General features: G+C 43.3%; 4 protein-coding genes across 5 annotated transcripts; 3 read left to right on the top strand and 1 right to left on the bottom strand.

Moving 5' to 3' along the window:
- The first annotated feature begins 3,274 nt into the window (after window positions 1-3,274).
- cmn (calymmin) lies at window positions 3,275-6,508 on the top strand. Its single transcript, XM_062378777.1, has 13 exons — window positions 3,275-3,326; window positions 3,489-3,536; window positions 3,638-3,709; window positions 3,803-3,874; window positions 4,089-4,160; window positions 4,253-4,324; window positions 4,410-4,478; window positions 4,571-4,633; window positions 4,720-4,785; window positions 4,869-4,907; window positions 5,003-5,272; window positions 5,514-5,570; window positions 6,360-6,508. Exons 2-13 carry the CDS (start codon window positions 3,506-3,508, stop codon window positions 6,506-6,508), a joined length of 1,032 nt encoding a protein of 343 aa, XP_062234761.1. The 5' UTR covers window positions 3,275-3,326; window positions 3,489-3,505.
- Window positions 6,409-8,734, top strand: paqr4b (progestin and adipoQ receptor family member IVb). Its single transcript, XM_062378776.1, has 3 exons — window positions 6,409-6,736; window positions 7,768-7,986; window positions 8,298-8,734. The coding sequence occupies exons 1-3, from the start codon at window positions 6,571-6,573 to the stop codon at window positions 8,732-8,734; spliced, it is 822 nt and encodes a 273-aa protein (XP_062234760.1). The 5' UTR covers window positions 6,409-6,570.
- A 383-nt stretch (window positions 8,735-9,117) lies between these two features.
- pelo (pelota mRNA surveillance and ribosome rescue factor) lies at window positions 9,118-14,193 on the bottom strand. Its single transcript, XM_062378619.1, has 13 exons — window positions 13,822-14,193; window positions 13,020-13,112; window positions 12,314-12,464; window positions 12,063-12,153; window positions 11,554-11,717; window positions 11,202-11,262; window positions 10,866-11,027; window positions 10,746-10,792; window positions 10,582-10,655; window positions 10,422-10,493; window positions 10,161-10,235; window positions 10,030-10,061; window positions 9,118-9,569 (listed from the first exon to the last, which is right to left on the bottom strand). Exons 1-13 carry the CDS (start codon window positions 13,860-13,862, stop codon window positions 9,475-9,477), a joined length of 1,158 nt encoding a protein of 385 aa, XP_062234603.1. The 5' UTR covers window positions 13,863-14,193; the 3' UTR covers window positions 9,118-9,474.
- A 153-nt stretch (window positions 14,194-14,346) lies between these two features.
- LOC133931685 (serine/threonine-protein phosphatase alpha-2 isoform-like) lies at window positions 14,347-20,950 on the top strand. Of its 2 annotated transcripts, XM_062378625.1 has the most exons (8): window positions 14,347-14,574; window positions 14,647-14,770; window positions 15,953-16,084; window positions 16,773-17,003; window positions 17,762-17,866; window positions 19,000-19,223; window positions 19,532-19,666; window positions 20,056-20,950. In XM_062378625.1, exons 2-8 carry the CDS (start codon window positions 14,716-14,718, stop codon window positions 20,149-20,151), a joined length of 978 nt encoding a protein of 325 aa, XP_062234609.1. In that variant the 5' UTR covers window positions 14,347-14,574; window positions 14,647-14,715; the 3' UTR covers window positions 20,152-20,950. The 2 variants fall into 2 exon arrangements, with proteins under 2 accessions (XP_062234609.1, XP_062234608.1); XM_062378624.1 differs by having other exon boundaries at window positions 14,347-14,770.
- The last annotated feature ends 1,660 nt before the right edge of the window (window positions 20,951-22,610 follow it).

Here is a 22,610-nt window from a genome sequence, read left to right as displayed (position 1 = left end):
CTGAGGAGGACGTCCAGGGTCCGCCTGAGGAGGACGTCCAGAGTGCGCCTGAGGAGGACGTCCAGAGTCCGCCTGAGGTCGGGGTCAAAGGTGTCCCTGCAGGGGGAACAGGGGCAACTGGTAAACTGAAGCTCTATGTGTTGTGGTGTTGGGCTGCATGTGGAAACTGAAACCTGCATCCGTCCTAACCTGCATCCGTCCTAAGCAGAATGTCACATGGTTCATCAGCCTGCAGGATTAATGTCGTTTTAATGGCTAGAATTCAGTCCAACCTTTTGTTAATGGCATCGAAATATTTAGTATCGAGTATTTATCTGAAGTATTGAATGTATATATCTTTGAATACAGCTGTTACTATTACAACAGGATCTATTTGATGCCCTGCAGGCTCACAGCAGACCTGAGACTGAATCCTAATGGTTGCTGATGTTTCTACAAATTAACTGTGTGATCATAATTTATCTGTTTCTGTGTTGCATGAATAACTTGTGTTCATACGTATTTATCCCGTGTTCCTGTTGAATTCTCACTCTTAACTTTGTCGTATTTAAACTTGAGTCACTTAAGTTGTTTTCAGACTTGACCTGAGCAGCGTTACATGTGATAGACAGATGTGTTGTTTCCTATCGTCTCAGTCACAAAGTGACTGTACTTTGTACAGTCACTGTACTTTGTGAAAGTAGTGAAAGTATTCTGGGAATGTTTGAAGCAGGTTGTGTGTGTTGATATTATGGATTCATTCTCAGTGTGAGAAAAACTGTTGGAGTTGTTTTTGTTTTACTTTATTTGATGATGTTGAAATGTAACGAGATTTAATGGATGGATTGTTTCCATCCAAACACAGATTTTTATTCTGTCCCTCTGACTTTCAGAGAACGAAGGATCTCCTGTTTCCAAGGGAAAGCGAACGAAACCTGGTAAATGTTAAATTACTTCCTTGGCATAAACATAAAACTTCCAGGGAGATGTCAGTGAATTAGTAAAGTGATTAGTGGTGGCCTAATCTTGCTGCTAGTACATACTTGTATCTGTGTGTTTTAATACATGTTCCCATTCTTATTATAGAATGTGGACCATCAGGAGTACCAAACGGACAATGGATGAAAATACCTAGGCCAGGTGAGCAGAGTATATTTCATGGCTGGTGATGTGTATGATGTGTTCTTTCACTTTTTACTGCATGTACAATATACTCTAATGGGATCGGGACAGTTCAGTAACATTAACACAAGTTGAGAAACACAATATGTACTTGATCACGACCCTTATTATTAACAGAGTCGGAGCAGATGATGAAAACTGAGTGTGCATGTTGATTTCTCTTTGTCATTTCAGGTTACAATGAAGGTGCTGGAGCATCTGGCTCCAATACAAAAGGTACCTGTACACTGAGTTCACAGTACAACACAGGATATTTTACATAAAGAAAGGTTTATATAATACATTCAGGATCCTTTCATTTGTTTTCAGGTTATGGAGCCGGAGCTGGTGTTCCCAGAGCACATGGTGCTAAACCCAATGGTAAATCTACTTTATTCTTCACCACCAATATTCATGTGCATGAAATGCTCACAATGGAACTTTAATGCAGGTTTTATCATTGTGTAAAAGCAGAAATGACTGTAGGTGTGTGATGTGTTATTGTTTAGGATATGGTGCCGGTGCCGGTGCAGGGGCATATTCAAATGGAGGAGGGACTAAAGCAAACAAACCAGGTAAGGAACCAGGATATGAACATCTGGACTGCACTGATCTGCTAGTTTTCATTCATATAACTGTATTATTTTAGTTTTTAATGTAATTCTACCTGTTAACTTTACCATGATATAAATAAAACACCTTGTAAATCTGAATCACGTTGTTTTTCTCCACAGCTTATGGAGCAGGACGCTTCCCTGGACTCGGCAACGGATATGGAGCTGGTAATATTCACTGTCAATATAAACATACAGTGAAGAATAAAAATGTTTTTTTACACACGTGTTTTTGTTTTACATGTGCAGGGTTCAGATCTCCTTATGCCGGGAACCGTAAGCAGCCTGGTGAGTTGAGAGAAATTCGCCCCGACAATAATTCTAATTAGACGTGTGCTTTGCATTTTGATAATTGTTGTGTCTGATCTCAGGTTACGGACAAGGAGCGCACCCTGGAGCCGGATATGGAAATGGGAATTCATACGGAGGTGCACTTTCCAAGGATATCTATAAATTATAAAACATACATGAGGCTGTGAACTGGTTGATGTGCACGAAGGTAGTTTTATGAGTTCTTCTTCTTTGCAGGGTATGGGAACGGCTACACTGCTGGTGTACAACCCGACTTTGCAAGCAAGTATATTTTTATATACATATTTAACTAAGGAAATCTTTTTGGCAGCAGTGGCATCTGAATTACAGTAGAAGTCAACGTTTCTCTTTCCCTCAGGTCTGGGCCAGGGTGTACCCAGTGACGGCAAATCAGGTGAGATAGAGAAAGTGAACATGAGATTAACAAGACTCAGAAAGTGGAGGTGTGATAGTAACACATGGTTCTGCAGGTGGTGCGCCACAGGTTCCCTACAACGGAGCCCCAGTGGTTCCTGCTGGACTTGATGGTAAGATCCAACCATCTGGTAAAAAATCCTGCAATGTGTAAATCAGCTCGTGGTGTAAATGTAACCAGGTGTGATTGGGATGTGTTGTCCGTGCAGGCAGTCAGTTTGAGCCTCAGGCTGCTGGCCTCGGACCAAATGGAAAGCAGGGCAGCATGTACGGTGGTATGTACTGTGCAGCTTCACACGTTCAAATCTTTACCAACGTAATCAGTGAGAAAAGGGATTTCTATTTCAGGAGAGAATGTTGAACGCTCTTCCCACTGTTACAGGAATGGGCGGCTTGCCTTTCGCTGGTCATGGAATGGGTGCAGAGAAATACAACGCCAAGTACGGTGAGTTCTTGGAGAAGCTCGGAGAACTTGACTCGACTTCAGGGGTTTATAACTATAAATATAATTCTGCCTTACTTTGAAAACAAGACACTCTAAATCTTTAAAGTTTCTTTCTCGTTATTCATGTTCCAACCAACTCACTGTGTGGCTCCTTGCTTCAGGCATTGGTGGCTTGCAATTTGGTGGACAGCCCCTCGGTACAGGGACGAACGGAGCAGGAAAGCATGGTATGTTTGTTATTGTTGGATTTATTTGTGTGTTTTGAATGCATAAGCTAAGATGTCCACTCAGGTGTCTCGTTAGAGTAAGTATGTGGCCGCAGTAACCGTTTCGATTCCCTCCAGGATACGGTGGAGGACAATATGGACCTACAGGTGATGGGAAATCCGTTGGGAGCTATGGTGAGAGTCTTGATGCTTTGGCCTCACTTTTGAGTTGCAGTCGTGTCGGCCATCTTTATTTACAGTCTACTAGTTGGATCCATACCAATATTTCTGGCATGTTGGCACCAAACTGAGCTACTTGATATATTAATGTTGAGGTTAATGCCAAAACTCTTTCAGGCGGCCTCGGTGCCGGCATGGGAGGAGAACCTGCCCCGGGACAATATGGTCAGTTCTTACTGTGACTCGTGGTTTAATCCTCATTACTGTAGACACTCCAGAGAAGTCATGTGATCATTATATACTGGTTTCTCTCCATGTCTGCTCAGGATACACTGGGTTCCCCAATGCTGGTCAACACCTCGGTCATGGCAGTAACGGGAATATAGCTGGAAAATATGGTGGATAATTAGACGCACAGAATCCCAGTCAGCGTTTTTTGTTTTTGTTCTTCTTTTGTTCATTTTATTCCTGTTTCTCCTCTTCCTGTGCAGGTTATGGAAGAATGCCTTATGAAGCTCAGCCGGCTGCACTGAGCCCCCAAGTCAAATCTGCTGGACAATATGGTAAAATACATTTCAGAAAAAAACAAAAAAAAGCCACCAGAGCGCTGTACATGGCTGCTCACTTCTCTGTGTGTCCTGCAGCAGATGGGTTAAATGCAGAGGATAAATTTACCTACCATTATCTTAATCTTAATTTTATAGATACATCCACGTCCAAAGTTTGTTTTGATCTGTTATTCATCTATAGGTTCAGTTATATCCATTTTTCTTCCAGGTCAGCCTGCGTCACCATATCAGCCTGAACATCTCGGACTTGGACACAATGGAAAGCTGAGCAGCCAATATGGTGAGCTCCAGCAGACGTGATAGCTTCTCTCCACACGTTTCTCCATGTGTTGGTTTTAACTCGTCATCTTTGTGCGGCTGCTTCCTGCGCAGGTGGCGGAGATGTTCCCTACACACCACAACCTGTTGGTTATGGGGGCGAAGCCGAATCTGCTGGGAAATACGGTACGTCCCTTTAAATGTTTGTTTTTCTGTTCTTATCACATCAGCGTTTCTTTTGCTTAATGGTTTCACGTCAACCTTTTCACAGGCAACCAGGGGGCGTACCCCTCACAGCCCCTTGAATCAGTATCTGAAGGCAGATCTGTTGGAGATTACGGTATTCCTGTCGTTATTGGTACCATTTAACCCTCAAGTCAGACTAGAAATGTGCAAATTAATAATTGTTTGATATGTTTTTGCTTAAAACAGAAACGGCTGGTTTACCATACGAGTCCCTGCCCTCTGAGCCAGATTCACCTGGAAAGTCTTATGGTGCGTCAGAGGAGGAGGTTTCACTGCAGAAACAGAGCGAACACCTCAACCTCTTCTGATCTCATGTGTTTTTACTCTGATCTTAGTGAAGGGAGAACTTCAGGCTCCAGTGGCTGCAGCAGAGAGCGAGGGGATGTCTGTGGATGGATATGGTCAGTTTACTGTGTATCTCTACATGTCTCTTGTGGCTCCATCTAATGTTGATAAATATTCAGCTGTTGTTTGTCACTTTCAGATAATATGGGCTATATTAACGGACATGTGCAACCTGAAGGTAAAACTTAAGACAATCATTTCATCATTTTAACACTAAATAATGCAATGACAAAAGGAAATTAAATTATTTCAAATATTAACTTTCTTCCCTAGCGGTGTCATTTCCTGCTCCCACTCCGGAGCCCACCCTGGCCTACCCCTCGGTCCCGTCCTATCTGCCTCTAGAAGCCTCCTTCACACCTGATGTGTTGCATGGAGAGGGCGTGGAAGACCTGCCCGAGTCTGCAGGCCCTGCTGACCTCGGTCTGGATTCTGCAGCCGCCACGGAAACGCACGGCGCGGTCGAGGTGCCTGAAGAGTCCGACGACCTGCCACGGCAGATCCACATTCAACAGCATCTCAAGCTGCATTTTCACCCACAAGGTGAGTCCTGCAGAGGTAGAAGAACCACCGACAGAACTTCTAGACTTGAGATGTTGTGCAAGCATGTGACACACAACAGAAAAACACAATTGTCCTCTTGTGGTTGCCAGAGCAAGATATTTAGAGATATTCAGTGATAAAATAAGTTATTGGTCATTTGCAGACTTGTCAAAATTTGAATCCGGGAAGAGGCTGAAAATTTGATTTGTAATAACATGTTAATAAATGTCTTTGTCCTCAGGAGCAAAGGATAGAAAATATAATCTGAATGGCTTCTTTGGGAACAGTGGTTATCAAGGTGAGTAAAACTTCGTTCACTTTGTATTTTCCTCAAACCTCCAACTCATCGTCGTCCTGTTTTCTTTTCTCCTCGCAGGTTAACTCTGCCGACAGAGACAACGACATCTGTGTGTGTCACTCTATCTCCTTCTCTTCTAATGTATGATATTTGTAACTTTTTTTCTTAACTGTATAATAATTGTATTTTTTTGTCACTGGTATCGTCAGATTTTGTTTGTTTGTAAACCAAGAGATAAAACAACATTGAAGCAATGTTGAGTTGTTAGGTTTTAGTGTAAATTTCTGTGTTTCCTATTTGTCCTGCACTGGTTCACTCACTATAGTAAAGAACTGGTTGATGAAGACACGGACATTAATTGCCTCACGCAGTCAGGGATTCAAAATACTTCTATAAACCTTAATTCAGACTAATTTATTTTGCACCTGAATGTTTTTGTTAGTTCTTCATTGTATAGTATTTGATCGATTAAAAACCTTCTAAGAATTCCAATGCTGTTTCACTCATTTCTGTGCTTCCTACATGTATTATTACAATTTATTATGTTTAGACGTACAGTCAATCATTTGTGAGCCACAGATCATCAGAGTGCAGCAGCGTGTGAGCAACAGGTGAATGTTTGCCGACTACAATGAGAGAAAAATGCAGAATATGTCTGTTTAGGATGAAGTTCAGGTGAGAGTGAGTCACGAGCTGCGTTAGGGAGCAGCTGTAGTCGTGCACGTGGCTTTCCTTGAGGATTACCCCAGATTAGCGGTAAGATCTGCCCTGGGATTGGTCCCACTGAAGGCATGCCACTTGGCCAGCTCAACAAGTCGCTCGCTTGGAATTACACCTGTCCAATGATGGGTCTCGAGGAGCAGACCTCCCCGGGAGCTGTGGTCATGACTGTGCGACAGCGGAGTCCTGAGCAGAGCGCGGCCTCTTCTAGGATGTAGATGGTGAGGAAACCTGTTCCGTCAACTGAATGTGAAGGGGCCCTCGGCTGCAGGAAGTAGTGATGGGGCTTTACAAAGGGCCGCGGCTGTTGGACTTTGCAAAGACCCCTCTGCACCTCCAGTTCAACAGATATGTCCTGACGGGCTACCGGCCGGTGTCCTCGGCTCACGAGTGCCTCGGGAGTCTCTTCTACGTGCACAATGAGCTGGGGAACATCTACACCCATGGTAAGTGCAGAAATACCTGTGCACACACTTTGCTTTCAGCTCTCGTGGTGTCAGTCTTGACCAATTGTAAAATGTGTTTTTAAAAATGCATCTCATTTAAACACCCTATACAATGTTCATCTCGTCTTTGCACCCAATTTAAATAATCAGCGGATGTACAAATAAAACAATTCACAAACGTGCACTACTCTCACTTGCAGCCAGATAAGTAGACTTGACAAGGGTGTGTAATGAGGATAGGGGGTATTAGCCCTAATCTGCCCCGGGAATACCTGCCCTGGAAATATCCTCCTGTCAACTAGCTCCTCAGAGGTTTGTGTTTGCCCGACACTTTTCAGCTCTAAATGCCCCTAAGTCTCTTCAGCAAAGCAAACCCTGGACTCACATGAAGCGTCACTGCACATGAGCTAAGACCCGTGCACACTTCTGAAGGCATCTCCTGCTTGCTCCATTTTCTTTCCTTGGCTGTCCCCTAAGACCATTAAGACTAACACTCTTACTTAGGGGAAGTAAAGGGCATTAGTGTTGGAGCGTTACTCTGGGTTTCGTCTATGCATCTACCCAACAGCCACATCGTTCACAGTGATCCTGATAAAACACTTACAGAGGAACAGTTCCTCATATTGATCCGCAAATAACGATGCATCTTTTTAACTGTGGCACCTATAATGTTGGGCTTGAACTAGACTACTAGCACCCATCCCTGCCAGGGGTCAACAGTAGCTGAGGTTCAGTCAAAAGGCAAAAAATGGCACACTCATAGATATAAGTTCTCTAAATGTGTATTTTTCTCATCAAGGTTGCTTTATTACTAGCGGGAAATCTGTGAAAATGAACAAAAATTTTCACAACATTATAGAAAGTGATGAAAGATTTGTGGATCAACATCAAAATTATACCGCATGCTATACAGCAGACGCCACACATCTTTTCTTTGAGGATAAGATTGTATTGACTTTGTGCAACTGTCTCCTGTAACCAGACGAATTCAAACCATTTTCATTTCCTTATCTTCTCTCCTCCCACCTCAGGAATCCCCTTTTTCCTTTTCTTGGTGCTAATGCCTTTCAGCATCCCCTGGATGGAGGTGGACAACATCTGGATCTGCCTGGTGCACTACCTGGCCTGTCTCTGCCCCACCGTGGGCTCAGTGGTCTATCATGTGTTCATGAACCACGTGGGGGGGGAACACGTGTACGACACCCTGCTGTCCCTGGACATGTTCGGAGTCTGCCTGGTCAACACCCTCGGTAGGTCGTTCAAGTCTTAGGGTTTAACGACCTTAAGTTCGGTTGGTTGTATTCTGAGCAGTTTTTCAAGTAAAGCAAATGACATGTCTCACTTGTCGTGACGTGGTAAATGCTTGAATAACCACACTGTGGTTGTTTGCAAGAATGTCTCAAATCAGGTCTGCAGGAGAGTTTCACATCCTCATTTTCATGACTTCAAACGTCTGACTCAATCCAAGGTTCTGCTCCTGTTGTAATAACAGTCAATAATATCCGGGTTACTTTCACTGACATGGTTTGTTTGTTTGGTGCATCTTCCCTTTTCTGCGCAGGAGCACTTCCCATCATTTACATCACCCTCCTGTGCTACCCCATCATACAGCAGGCGGCCCTGCTGACCTACATCCTCCTGTCGGCCTATGGCATCTACTGTGCCACCACGGCCCGCACCAACGTCCTGCGCCTGCAAGCTTTCATCTGGCAGGGTCTGTTCCGCTTTAGCCTCTTCCTGTTCCGAGTGTACGGCAGCGGGGTGGGCAGCCCCCACTCCCTGCGCCTCTTTGTCATCATGGACGCTCTGGCTGTGCTGGGAGGACTGGTCAACGTCATCCAGATCCCTGAGCGCTTCAGCCCGGGCCTGTTCGACAACTGGGGCAACAGCCACCAGATCATGCATGTCATGGTTGTTTGCTCCATTATCTACCTGCACTGGGGCACCCTGGAGGATTTAGCCTGGATTAAGAACTACCAGTGCCCGAATGAGGGTTAGGGTTATTCCGGTTGTGCCAAGCAACCGTGAACTGAACGCTGATAGAAATGAGATTAAGTTTGAAACGAGAGGCGAGTTAAAATGCACTTTAGTCCTATAGCTGCTGAGATTCTTCATGAGGGAAGTTTATGATTTGATATTTTGCGAGAGAAGAATAAAAAGGACCTGTCTGTTGTGACATATCAATTAAAAATCCTGAGCATGCTTGATTTTTAGTTTGTTGAAATGCAGTAGTTCTGGGTATTTTGAACCCATAACCAAAATAGATTTTAAATGGACAATGAAATTATTATATGTAATAAATTATATTTTTATATCTTGTCTCAGCTTGCTGTTTTTCTTCCATGCATGATGAGAATGATTTTGTGACACAGGGAAATAAGTCGAGTGGTTGAATGGTTCTGTTTAATTGCAAAAAGAAATCTTGTATATACACCGAAAAAGATCGGTTAATTTATTGCTAAAAACTGTTTTGGAACTCATTTGAAACGTGGCAAAACATAACATTTCTTTGCATTGGCATCCTTATGAACTGAGAGCTCTGCGACTTTAGTAGAACCAGCCGCTTCTCAAACACAGTCACGTCAAACCAAAAGCAGCATGTCATAATGTGCAACTGTGGCCACTTTAGAAAATGTGGAAACTGCACAAGTCTGAGAGACAGGTGCAGTAGAGGTGGAAAACATAAACCATAACACAGCAGCTTCAGTGTTTTATAACACACTTGTTTTCTCCGCTGATCAGTCTTCGTCAGAGCTGCTGTCTTCCTCTGCCTCCGACAGGTCGGCGATGGGAAACCGCAAGATGGCGGCCACTCCACTCAGCTGGGTCAGCTCTTAGGATGCAGATGGGGATAAATCAAGAGATGAAGACACCGGCGGCACCAAGGCTGACTCCATGTTTCAGTAGAGAAGGGCAGAGTCATAGCTTCTGTTCGTCCTTTACTTCCTGAACCGAGAGCGGCTTCGACAGGGAGAAAGTCACCCCATGTGTGGGGAGTGCTTTTGTTTCAGAGCGATTCATTGACACCAGTAAATCCCTGTTCACAACTGGTATTAGCATTTGTGATCGGATCTCACTTCCCTGTTCTAGATGCAAATAATCACAAACGTCATTTTCGGTCACGAAGACAAGTTACTTTACAGATGTGTCCGATGATGATGTTTGTGTGTCTGCATGATTTGACAGTATGTTGCTGGGTTGTTAATCAAATTAAGGATTTTATAAGTTAATATTTAAAAAAAAAAACTATTAATATAGATTGAATACAAATTTGAATAATTTTTATTACTTACGTTCACCAGACACATGAAGGCTGGAAAATATTCTGGAGGAAAAAACAAAGGAAAGAAAAATTGCCATAAGTTTTGTTGTGTACTTCCTGGGGAACGATAACATAGTGAGTCATTATGAAGATCACTGGTACCTGACGGTGCCGCCATTGTCTTTCACACTGTCCACCAGGCGGACGTAGCGGCTTCTCGTGGGGACGTCCTGATGTCTGCATATACACACATAGACACACAAAACATGTGACTGTGTGTAGATCACAAACAATCTCTTGTCTGACCAGTTTACAGCCAATAGGGGGGCAGGAATAAGTGGGTAAAAACGAACTGTCCCCTGCTGTGTGTATTTAACCTAGATAACCTAAAGATATCTGGCAGTGACAGATCAGAGCATGTACCTGAACAGCTTATCACTTATCAGCAAGATGTCGACGCCGAGAAGTTCAGCAGCCTTCTCCACATGGGCCAGTCTGAGAAGATGCAAAGATACGAAGGTTGTTGGTTCATCAGTGAGAAGGAATGAAGCTTCACTGGCTCAGGGTCTACGTCACCACTCACCCATAGAAAGCTCTATCTGGCTCATGCTGGAGCATCTTGTAGAAATCCTCCAGGGCTCTCACCTCTCCTGCTGCCTGCATGTTACATTTCACACCAGTTCACACCACAATAAAAATACATCTAATTAGCATTTACAGGACGATGTGTAAAACAAACTGATTTACCCTGGTATCAGAGAGTCGACTTGTCACAGACGGATCAGAGAGGATTTCTACAAAACACAAGAATTCTACTGAGTTTACATTTTATTTTAAGATTTGATTGCGTTATTGTCAGTCTCTTACCTTTTAGTGAATACTTGTGACCTGATGACGAGTGCACCAGCATGAATTTGGGGCGATTCTCCAGCAGAAGCTTGTTGTCCTGACGCACTGCCTCTTTAAAGAGGTATGCAATGAACTGGTCCTTCACAAACCCTGGACTGGCAACCAGGACGCACTTCACCACTAGTGGAGGACGAGAATTCAAAATTGTAATTCCTCATGGTAGAAAACAAGCAAAAAATGTATCATAAAACTGACAGACACAGAGTTAGATGTGAGAGGAACAAATAAACAGAAAAGGAGAAGAGTCTGATGCAAAAGAGGAACATGGTCTACGTGAGTGCACAGCAGCCGTACCATCAAAATTGATGTGGCGAAGGATCCCCTGCATCACAGCCTCATAGAACCTCTCCAGCGCCTGCAGACAGAGGGACAACAGCCACAAAACAGTGAGAGATGATGTAAATATCTGTTGATCTTATTTTATCAAAAAAAAAACACAAGAAGAAGGGCTGTCTCTCAATTAGGGTTGACGGACGGACACACTTCCCTAACTCGCCGACTGCCTACTTCAATCAATCTGTCAATCATTCTTTCAGCTGCCTCTCTTCATAATTCAGTCCTCTGTGACTCACTGTTTATAGCGACCCTCTCTTTCCTCCTCTTTGCTCTGAGCAGCTGGAGCTCGTCTTTCCGTGCAGTGACGTACCTTCTCGTGCTGAGTGCAGCTTCCTCGTCTCTTGCGTGGAATGGTGACCTCCACTTTGGCTCGGAGCAGAGTCATGGCGGGGGTCACCAGCACCAGGTTGGCCAGGCCCTCCTGCATGACCACAGCTGCCACATCTGCTTTCTGTGTGGCGTCACATGCCTGCTCTAAATGTTAAGAACAAACAAGGGAGTGACAAATAGATCATCTGGAGGTTGGTACTGTATAAACACATTTAAACTGTCCTGGTGGGAAATTACAACATCAATGACTCAATGGACCCCCACTCCATCAAACACATGAGGCCCATCTGTCAGCTCTGGTTTCACCAAATTCTGTTTCCATGGCAACACACTGTACTTGGTTATGTAAAAAAAAAAATAAGGACGGTGGATTTTCTGTGAGAGAAAACCCACTGAAGTGTCCCCCTGTCAGTCAGGATCAGCTGGGATGGATCAGATCGAATAAACCGCAGCAATGAAAGAAGAAGTTCAACGGCAGCAGCTGCTCACCGATTCTGTCCAGGACGACGCTGTCCCAGCTCTTTTTAGCCAGAGTGAACTTCCTGTTAACTTCAAGCTCGATAGTGTGGTAAGCCCCCATCTGAAGAGAGAGGAACACATTATAATCACCATCCTCTCATTTTAAACAGAAGTTAACATTAAGTCCAAATCAACTTTTACAGTTATAATAAACCTTCAAATATTTTTTTTTTTTTTAAACTTCTACCAATGTGACACAGCTACAGCTGATGTTTTCAGACCTTGACATACTGGTTCTCCTCTAGGTTAGTGCCCTTGACTCTCAGCCTACAGGCCTGGGAGTCGAAGTCGATCGTCTCCACACACAAAGTGAGAGTGGTGCGAACTCTGGAGCTGCCCACGCTTCCGGTGGTGGACTCTGTCTGCACCTTCCTGTGGGAGCGGGGGGGAAAGGGACTTGATTTGTGATGCTGATGACAAGTTGATTTGAGTTTTCCAGACCAAAACCCAGAGTGATACGCAGGAGGAAAGGGTGGAGGGAAAGAAAAACAATCTGAAGGACAATCGCAATCATTCACAAACACAGACTGAATTTAATAACTGACGCTTTATTTAAGCTAAACTGGAATCTGTCATAGGAGCCTTACTGGAGTAACCTGCATTAACGTTGACATAACATTGAGCTGCACCTGAACCGAGAGTGTCTGCTTACTCACTTTCCTAGAATAATAATATAAAAGCTTACTTCATTCTTTGTGTTGGGTGTGTATTTGGTTCATTGCAGTGGTTGTAATTAAGCAATGGGCATAAACCTTCGCCCTGATATCCTACAAATGCACACAGTGACAGAGCAGCATTTTTAATGATGACTAACTCTGGGAAGAACAAAGCAGTGGTTAGCGAAACAGGTCCGGCAGAAAGATGCTGCCCTGGAAAAGTAGTGTAGTGTCTTCACGTCACGCTTACGTGCGCGAGGTCAGTGGTTACCTGATAGTGGAGGCTCTCAAGCTATCTCCGACTTGCAGCAGGTTGTAGGTGTGCCACATGTCCTCCGCCTCCTCAGGCATCAGAGTCACCTGACTGGAGAAACACACGCAGTCAACAAAACAGCTCCTGTGTTGACGTGATAATAAAACTGTGGATGGCTGCCTACTTTAAACACATAGTTCAGCCCAAAGTGAAATTTCACTCATTATCTGTTGTTTGAGTCCACAAAACACTGTGGGAATTCCAGGGGTAAACAACGTTGCAACTAAATCCAAAACGATTAAAGTAAATGGCGACCAATTCTTCTAGGCGTAACTTGAACCAAGTTTTTTGCCTACATTTGAATGTCTGAGTTTAGGGACACCAGAGGACCTGCATGGAGGCATTCCATGTTTTCTCCATTTACTTCTATTGTATTGATTGTTTACTCCTGAAAGTGAAAAACTTCACCCAACCCCTCCATCAGGATAGTGGTGAGTATATGAGGGGATTCTCATTTCTGTGTTTAAGATAATCCACATTATTAGGGGGTTAAGATGGATCAGGAGGTGTTTTGTTGACACTTTTTGAGGTGAGTTAGCTCATGAGTTACTGAAGCTGTAGCTACATAGTCTGATTGCTCGTGCAGTGATATATTGTGTTATTATCTGTATATAATAACGATTACAGGGTCTGTTTCCCTCCACACGTCTCTGTGAGCAGACGTTTCCATCACTTAGTGGACGCATGTACAGTCAGCTGGAAAGAGGCATGCTGGTTAGCTTGCTAGCATTAGCCGTTAGCCACCAACTCACTCACTCACCCGGCATAGTCTTTCTCAATGTCTCTGGCCAGCAGCTTCATGGCTGGACGGGTGTTGTGTGTCCGTGTTGTTACAGTGAAACGGGCAGGTGAACGTGGGTCCGGCTCATGTTTGTGTGGAGCCGAGGCAGCGGACGAGCCGAAACATCTCCTCAATGAATCACTCGTGTTGTCAGGAGCCGTGACGACACGTCATGGCGTCAGCTCGCCCATCTTGGTCACTTCCGTGGGTGTCGCTGCTGCTGCGACACAAATACACTGCGATTCAAGCGCCGTTTTCTGACTAAATGAGGATAAACGCGCAGAATCTAACGTTATGTAACAAAATCATCCATTGAAATTCAGCAAAATGCGAAATAAACCCGATATTCGTTGTTCTTTTTTCATGGAGCGGTTTGAGATGAGCAAATGCTGACAGGCGTTGCGCTCAGCCAATCGGGGAGAGCGACGGTTGGTGTAAATACCGCCCGCTGGCTCATCCAACCAATAGGGGCGAGCGAACCGCCAGCCCACTTCCGTTCATCCTCGCTTTTTCTGCTAACGCTCCCTTAGGCTCTTTTGTCGATGGCATGGTGCTGCTAGCTTCGGCTCAAACGGCGTCTTCACGGGAAAACACGCGCATTTAACGTGAATCCGGACATGTAACGGGGGAACCATCGACTAAACGCGGATTTCTGAAGTGCGCGGCCCGCCATCACGTCTTTTTTTACAAGCCAGCGCCTCGCGTTTTTGAGGTTGCCATTTCTGCCCCAAGGTTAGCTAGCTAGCGGGCTAACGATAGCCGATTAACGCAAAAAAAAGAAAAAGCTAACGTCTTTCTCCGTAGCTCCTTGGCCCGGTACGACGACTCGAACTCGCAGAAGTCACAAGAACCAGACCGAGTTTGAGGATTAGCATGGCCGAAGCCGACAAGTTGAACATCGACTCCATTATACAGCGTCTGCTGGAAGGTAAGAGCCACAGTATCGGTCGATATCTATTCACCGAGGTAGCCATCTTAGCTAACACAGGGAGGCTAGACAACGGTGCTCCTGCTTCGCTCGGGCTCTCTCCTGCTTCCTGCTAAACCGCACTTAAACGTATTGTTTGAATTAATGGTTAAATCATCATCTGTTGATCCAACGTTGTGCGCACGGTATGAATATTTAAGTATTTATTGTGCTCCAGTCCCGGGAAAGTGTCCACACGTTGGACACAGTTGGAGTTGGGTGTTAATCCTAGAATTGTCGCCACAGAACCTTGCACGGTGCCTCTGATCGGTGTGTAAAATGAAAAATTACCAACTGGAATACAGAGTTATTAACATTTGTTTGTGTTGGTTTTGTCCATCACAAACAACTTGGTGGTTCTGGTGGGGTTGTGTTTTTTTTTTTGCTGGGTATTTACATCCAGAGGTTTTTAAGGCGGGCTCCGAACAAAAAAACACCATTTTACTATAAGCGGACTTGGTGCTGCCTCAGAATGCCGAGAGGATCCAGCCCTCGTCTTAACAGGGTGTTCCTCTGTTTTACACTTTTAATCCTGCTTTATTCTTCGATGTTGAACCAAAGTTAACAACACCCTGTGACACAAGACGTGAAGCATTTTAAATATTCACTTCAGGCGCTTGCAGATTATTGTGGTAGATGAGTGTAAAACATTCCCCCCCTTTCAGTCTTCAATATGAACACATTTTTATCGATTTTCAAAATGTGTTAGTCCATCTGATGATCTGAGGGAAAGACATGCAACTATTTTGAGAATTTCAGTCGATATTTGCTGCTTTCAGCTCCTCAAATTTGCTCCATGAAAGTAAACGCATGGTTCTGATCAATCCAGTTTGTTGATTTCATACCATTGGGGCGTAAATTGCAGTATTTACATTCAACACTTTAACGAGAGTTCACCTGTAGTTTCAGCCCAGATTTTATGATTATGGTTTTGAGAAGTAAAGGTCGTGAATTAATATTGAGCAACATGCTCGTGTTAACCTTCCATGGCGTTGTGCCTATTTAGCAATATGTCCATGTGAACTCACGGAAATGCAAAAATTCAATGTATGTCCTCTTTAACTGTAGAAATGAGGGAATAACAATATACTTCCATGTTCCTGATGCACCGTTTCTCACCCTCTGTCCCTTTCTCCCTCACAGTGAAAGGCTCCAGACCTGGCAAAAATGTTCAACTGACAGAGAATGAAATCCGTGGTCTCTGCCTCAAATCCCGGGAGATCTTCCTCAGCCAGCCAATCCTGCTCGAACTCGAGGCGCCACTCAAGATTTGTGGTGAGGCTTAGTTCTTGAGAGTCGAGGGAATTCTCAAATTTGGTCCCACAGCTTTCACTAAGACTATTAGATGGCTGTTTGTAGAGTTTTAGATTAAGATAGCTGGAGTATTAGAGAAATCGTAAACATGCAATCATTTCAAGTGTTTTAATTGCAAGTGAAGATTCAGGATCTAACTTAAAAAGAGAAAACAATGTTTGAATTCACAGGACGGCGGTGACCTTGCCATGTAATTGCAGGACTAAAGAAACAAACAGATAATATAGGCTTGTCTGCACTGTGCTGTTTTGCACTTCCAGTCTCCTGGGACTCGCCCTCCTGTGTCATTCTGCTGATGCCAGTTAATGAGGAATGCTAGTTTAAAGGAACATCCTGCAAATTTCAGGAACAGGCCAAGTGTGCACTGTAATCAGAATTACCAGCATCCTTGCACTAAATGCAAGCTTGCACATTCAATGAGTTGTTTCGTCATAAAAAAACACAGGAATAACAGTGTTCATCTTAAATTATGCATTGGCAACAGCCGATTGTTGTGTATTATTGGTGTTGCTGTTCATTTGCAGCGTGCCAAGTTTTGTTGTACCTTTATCTGACTCCCTTACCTTCTGTTGTGCTCATACACACAGCGTGGTAATCACACCCTTGACCAGCATGGCGGTTTCCACTCTAACACTGCTTTTCTCACCAGGTGATGTCCATGGGCAGTACTATGATCTCCTGAGGCTGTTCGAGTATGGGGGCTTTCCACCAGAGAGCAACTACCTGTTCCTGGGGGACTACGTAGACCGAGGCAAACAGTCCCTGGAGACCATCTGCCTGTTGCTGGCCTACAAGATCAAATACCCAGAAAACTTCTTTCTGCTGAGGGGAAACCACGAGTGCGCCTCCATTAACAGAATATATGGCTTCTATGATGAGTGTAAGTCTTGTGACATGCACTCAGATACTGACAATAATCTTATCATTGCTGTTAAGTTACAACTAGAATGATAAAAGTACAAGGCTTAACCTAAAGGCCTCAGAGTAATAGAGGTCCTTTTCAAATGTAAACACTGAAAGAAGAGAGATCAATTATTCATCAGTAAACAAGCCCTCGTATTTGGTTAGGTGGTTCATGTTGAGTATTTGGATTAGCATTATTTGCATATCTTCTTAATTTACTTGTATTGTTTATATATGTTTTTATTATCTTAAAGTGTTAAGCACCTTTTTACAGTCAAAATTATTTAATGTCAAACATATACAGTTTTCCTCGTTGCTGAAGAGCAGAAATATCTTCCTTATTTAATTCACCTGTGGTTGTCAGCCTTTTATTAACATTAAGAAAACGTGCCCTTCACTTTAAGCCGAGTCTACAAATGAAGCCTCATTATACTTCAAAACTCATAAGAAACACTAAATAAATCATGAATCTGACTCTGAGCTGTTCCTTTAAAGCTGATAGAGAATTTGGATCATTAGTCAAACACAGATAACCCCCAGTACACCAGGCTCTTGGCTAAGAAGCATGATCAGGCAGAACGGGCTGTGATTAATCACATGCCTTTCTCTGTGGTTCACACAGCCAGGATTATGTAAAATGTTGTTTGAGGTGTGATGCAATATGTGCAGCGGCTGTTAAGGTTTTATGGCTCCTGAGATTAGATTGTGACAAATTAATTGTGTTTCCTTTCACAGGTAAGAGGCGGTACAACATAAAGCTGTGGAAGACCTTCACCGACTGCTTCAACTGTTTGCCTGTTGCCGCCATTGTTGACGAGAAGATCTTCTGTTGCCATGGAGGTATACTTATCAGTTAATTTTCCCTCTATCCTCAACAAACACACACACGTGCACACACACACACACACAATGTCGCCCCTGCTCTGTTGTGGCTGTCAACACTACAGTCAAAACCCTTCAGGACTGTGGTACCTTTATTTGCTGTTTGAGTATATTTAGATTATGTTCCCCAAATCAAGTGACTTCTGATTATAACTTTTTTTATTATATATTTAATAGTTCATCTGGCAACGCTTTCAAAAAGATTTAATATAACTTCACAAAGTAGATTGGATTGTGGACTTAGCCAGATAACATGGGAACCGAGTTGCCACAGACCTTTTGTAAACATTCTGACTTCAACACAGTTCATCTTGTGAATTAAAGATTAACCAGAGATTTTCAAAAATGTGGCAGTCAATTAAATATATTCACCTTAACAATGTAAAGGGGTTTAAAGACAAAGTTTAGTAAAGAGCAAACGCTTATTGAAGAAACACGAATAACATAGATCATGTATTTTGTCATCAATTTGACTTCTTTTACAGATCAGAAAATAGTATAATAGTAAAGACCAGTCCCAGTTATCTAATGTCTGTGAGAGACACGATACAAAGTGTGTAAACAGACCCCCGTAATCATGAGGGTAGACACAACCTCCCTCTTCAAACAGAAGGTTTCATAAGACGGCTCACTGAAAGGATATTGTATGTTTGCTTGGATTTGTTCTGCACATTGCAGTTAAATCCCAAGGTCATATATATATATTTAAATCACAATAATTGTATACACTTGGAATTGACAAGTCTTTAGAACATTTAAATAAATGCTTTTTTGTGTCTCAGGTGATTTGTAATTTTATATATAGACGCCATAAAAAGATATCTGATGTTGACACAAGGCACAGATGTGTCATCGGATTGGATTTGGATCATTTTGCTCAGACCTCTGTCTTATCAAACCAATTCTGCGATGACTAGTTATCTTGGTTGTCACACGTCAGCCCCGCCTCGTTTCTACAGTAAAGATAAAAACGAGCAGTAAACCTAATTCCAGGCCTCAGAACATAAAGAAACTTACCGTACGTGTAGAATCACACACACCTGAGTTCAAGTTTTCCTGCTTTCTGACTCCACACTCATTTTCCCCTCCAGGCCTGTCACCAGACCTCCAGTCTATGGAGCAGGTGCGACGGGTCATGCGTCCCACTGATGTGCCTGACCAGGGCCTCCTCTGCGACCTGCTGTGGGCCGACCCGGACAAGGACGTGCTGGGCTGGGGCGAGAACGACCGCGGAGTCTCCTTCACGTTCGGCGCCGACGTCGTCACAAAGTTCCTCCACAAACACGACATGGACCTTATTTGTCGGGCCCATCAGGTCAGCACAAGAACTTTATTCTGGGGTTGTTATCCTAAGTGGGAGTAAAAGGAAGTAGAGATAGAAACAATCCTTATACCTCTTTTCTCTGGTAAGCTTTGGGTGTGGAACTGAGAGTCAACGCTGGGACAGTAAGGTGGATCTCTAGCCCAGTGGGGTCAGCTCAGTTTTACTGGTGGCAGGTCATCGGAGTGAGCATTAGAAATGTATTTTCTCTCTTCATAAGTCCATGCTAAATTCCAGTAGTATCCCAGTAAGAAACGAGGCTAAAAACCACATCCACTAACTTGTGTTGTATCTGCTTTCAGGTGGTCGAGGACGGATATGAGTTTTTTGCGAAGAGGCAGCTGGTGACGCTGTTCTCTGCTCCTAACTACTGCGGAGAGTTCGACAACGCCGGAGCCATGATGAGCGTAGACGAGACCCTCATGTGCTCATTCCAGGTAAACAGGAGACCCCAGAGACAGTTCTAACTCTGACCCGCGTGGCCCAGCAGATCAATGCTGGCAAAAATGAATGATTGCACTTTCCCTTGTAAAACGACAACATATGTGGACAAACATGGCAAGAAGCATTATGTTGTGTGGTTGTAGGTCTGCCAGTCAGTCGTGTTCTTATGACTTTGATGTGGTCAAAGGTCACGTTTACTCTGACCTCACAAATGCATCTTTGGACATAACTCACTAACTTATTAACTTATATTGAATTCCTTCAAAGTCTTCACTACATTTATGATGGGACGGACATTGTTGTAAACTGCAATTTAACTGCTCGTGGGGCTGTAATTCAGTGTTTGTTTATTTGCTTATTTATTTCATCTTTGTTTTCACAGATTCTCAAACCTGCAGACAAGAAGCTCTTCTACGGTGGTGGAGGGGGAATGGGCTCTGGCCGCCCAGTCACTCCCCCAAGGAAAGCTAAGAAATGACCCGAGTAGTTTGCCCTCGACCTGCGACCCTTCCCTCCTGCCCTCTCTACCTCTCTTCTCCTTTCTTTTCACCAAACAGCCAGAAATCAAACCTATACCCAGGGCTTTTTTCCTTTTTTATCTGTACTTCTTAAAACATTTAATGTTATGAATTGTCTGAATGAGTGCGTGCGCAGGCGACCAACGCGTCCTCTGCCAGTGAACATTAAAATCATGTGTGCACGTGTACATTTTGTGTGAGAGTATTAGAGATTTATACTTTCCCCTCTCTCTTACCACTCTTCCCGTGGAAAGGTTGAACCACAGTGTCTGTCTGTACAGTAATTTTGACTGAAGCAAGCAGGGTTTGGGAGACAGTGGGAAAATCGCTGGACATGAATTTTAGCAGCAAACCCTGCCAGTAGGTGGCGTGTGTGTGTGTACTTGTGGAGGGGGGGGAGTATTTTGGTTTTTTTTCCCTGTCCTCTGTACTGTAAAATCTCAAAACACAGGTATGTGCATGTGAGTGTGTGCGTGCATGCTAAGTCTTGTCTCGGCCCGAGCGTGGTGTCTCTGTATCCTCGGACAGGAAAGAGCACTTCACCTTTTCTCAGGCGAGCAGGCGCACGATTATTCACTCGTGCACGCACACACACACACCACACATGCATATGACTCTCCAGATTCATATGAGCCAGAGCTGTAAAAACCCCATACAGTTTAGGTTTGTACAGATTTGATTACTTGAAAGAGATTTTTTGTGAATTCGTTTTGTAGTCTTTCATCAAGTTGACCAATAAAGCGAGAATCTGAGCTACAATGATGACTTGTTTTTATTGTAAACCTGTATCTGATATAAATATGGATTTGTTTCTGATCTCCTGCAAGTAGCTGTTTCTATGTCTGGTCCCAGTTACTCAAAGTACTGGGAAGTAACTGCTGATCATCAATAGTTTTCAAACCCATACTTCTGGCGTATGAAATTTGATAGTATTCGACCAAAAGTAATAAGTATAAATTCACATGTTTTGATTTGTAAACAGTCATGGGGTTAAATTATTGATTGTTATTTAATCCTCCCTCTTCAGAGTTGACTGCGGTCAGATTTTATTTCTTTACAGGTCTGAAATAAAGCCTGCTGCAATAACATGAAAATATGACCTTATGTAAGGATGCATAATAAAAACTGAAATTTCCGATAGCAAAATGAGTTTTAAATGAATTATTTCATGGTCACAGTGATTCTTTTGTCCAAATGTATTCATATAATTATTAGCTTCCAAAAATGTAAGTGAAAATGACTTATTGAGACGACACACATTGATCAATGTCAAATTGTCCTTATGCTTGTCCAAGCATTAAATTAACAATACAAAAATATTCTAAAAACACTTTTTAAAATTTAAGTTTGTAAAATAAACTTAATACTTTACTGAAAGGAGCTTGGAGTCAAGCTGAAAGGGAAAAGGTGTAACATTTAGAAGTTAAATGCCATTTTATTCAATTATCAATTATTTCAATAGATAAAAAAATTGCCCTTTAAAATAAATAAATTTTCAAGAACTTACTTGACTGATATTTGATTGGCAGATGAGTCTAGTGGCTGCTGTGTCATCCACACTGTTCCTGCTGTCAGTCCCCACAAAGTCCAGAATGTGTGGTTCTGCTGTTCTCCACAGGGAGGCAGTGCTGAGCTCCTTTTCCTCCACCAGTCAGTAGAGCCACTGTATGACGCAAAAATGTCACTGAGCTGTGACTTAAATGGTAAAGGTTCTGTATTTGTATATTTTCTAATATTGATGACGACTCGAGGTGCTTCCCAGTACAGTTTACTGCTGTCCCCCATTCACTCACATTCACACAGTGCATTTACGCGATCACTTTTTCTATGGGGGCAATTTGGGGTTCAGTGTCTTGCTCAAGGACGCTTTGGCATGCATATGAAAATTGGGAATCAAACTGCTGACCCTCATGTGGCAGAGGAGGCCCCTTTACCTCCTCAGCCACATGCTTGGTGCTATACTTTGCCTCCAGGGAACACAAACATGTCATAAGCACTTGCATACAATGCAACAACACTGTTCTGCTGCTGCTGGAACTGTGATACTTTGCACGACATGCATTTACTTAGTTGTTAACAAGTAATATTCGACTCTGGTTGCTATGCAGGGGCCGTGCAGGACACTCTGTATTGCTCTTTTTCATTCCTCATTCTATTTTTATCTAAAAAAGGATCCCATTTCTTTCTTAGGCATTTCTCGGGCTCTTTTTGCATTCATTCGTCTTCCTGTCATCAACACCTCTTCTTCAGTCCATCACCTCTCCTTCCCTTTACAGGACCATGGAGGTGAGGGGTGAAGGGTATAGGATTAGTACTTGTATACTTATTTTTTTTTAAAAGAGATAAAGATTTTCTGAAAATTCTCTGTGTTGTAGACTGAAAATTTCCACTAAAGTTCGAGACATCCAGAGTAAAACAA

This window comes from Platichthys flesus, chromosome 20 (assembly GCF_949316205.1).
Source record: "Platichthys flesus chromosome 20, fPlaFle2.1, whole genome shotgun sequence".
Lineage (NCBI taxonomy): Eukaryota > Metazoa > Chordata > Actinopteri > Pleuronectiformes > Pleuronectidae > Platichthys > Platichthys flesus.
This window is presented reverse-complemented; position numbering and strand designations above follow the sequence as displayed.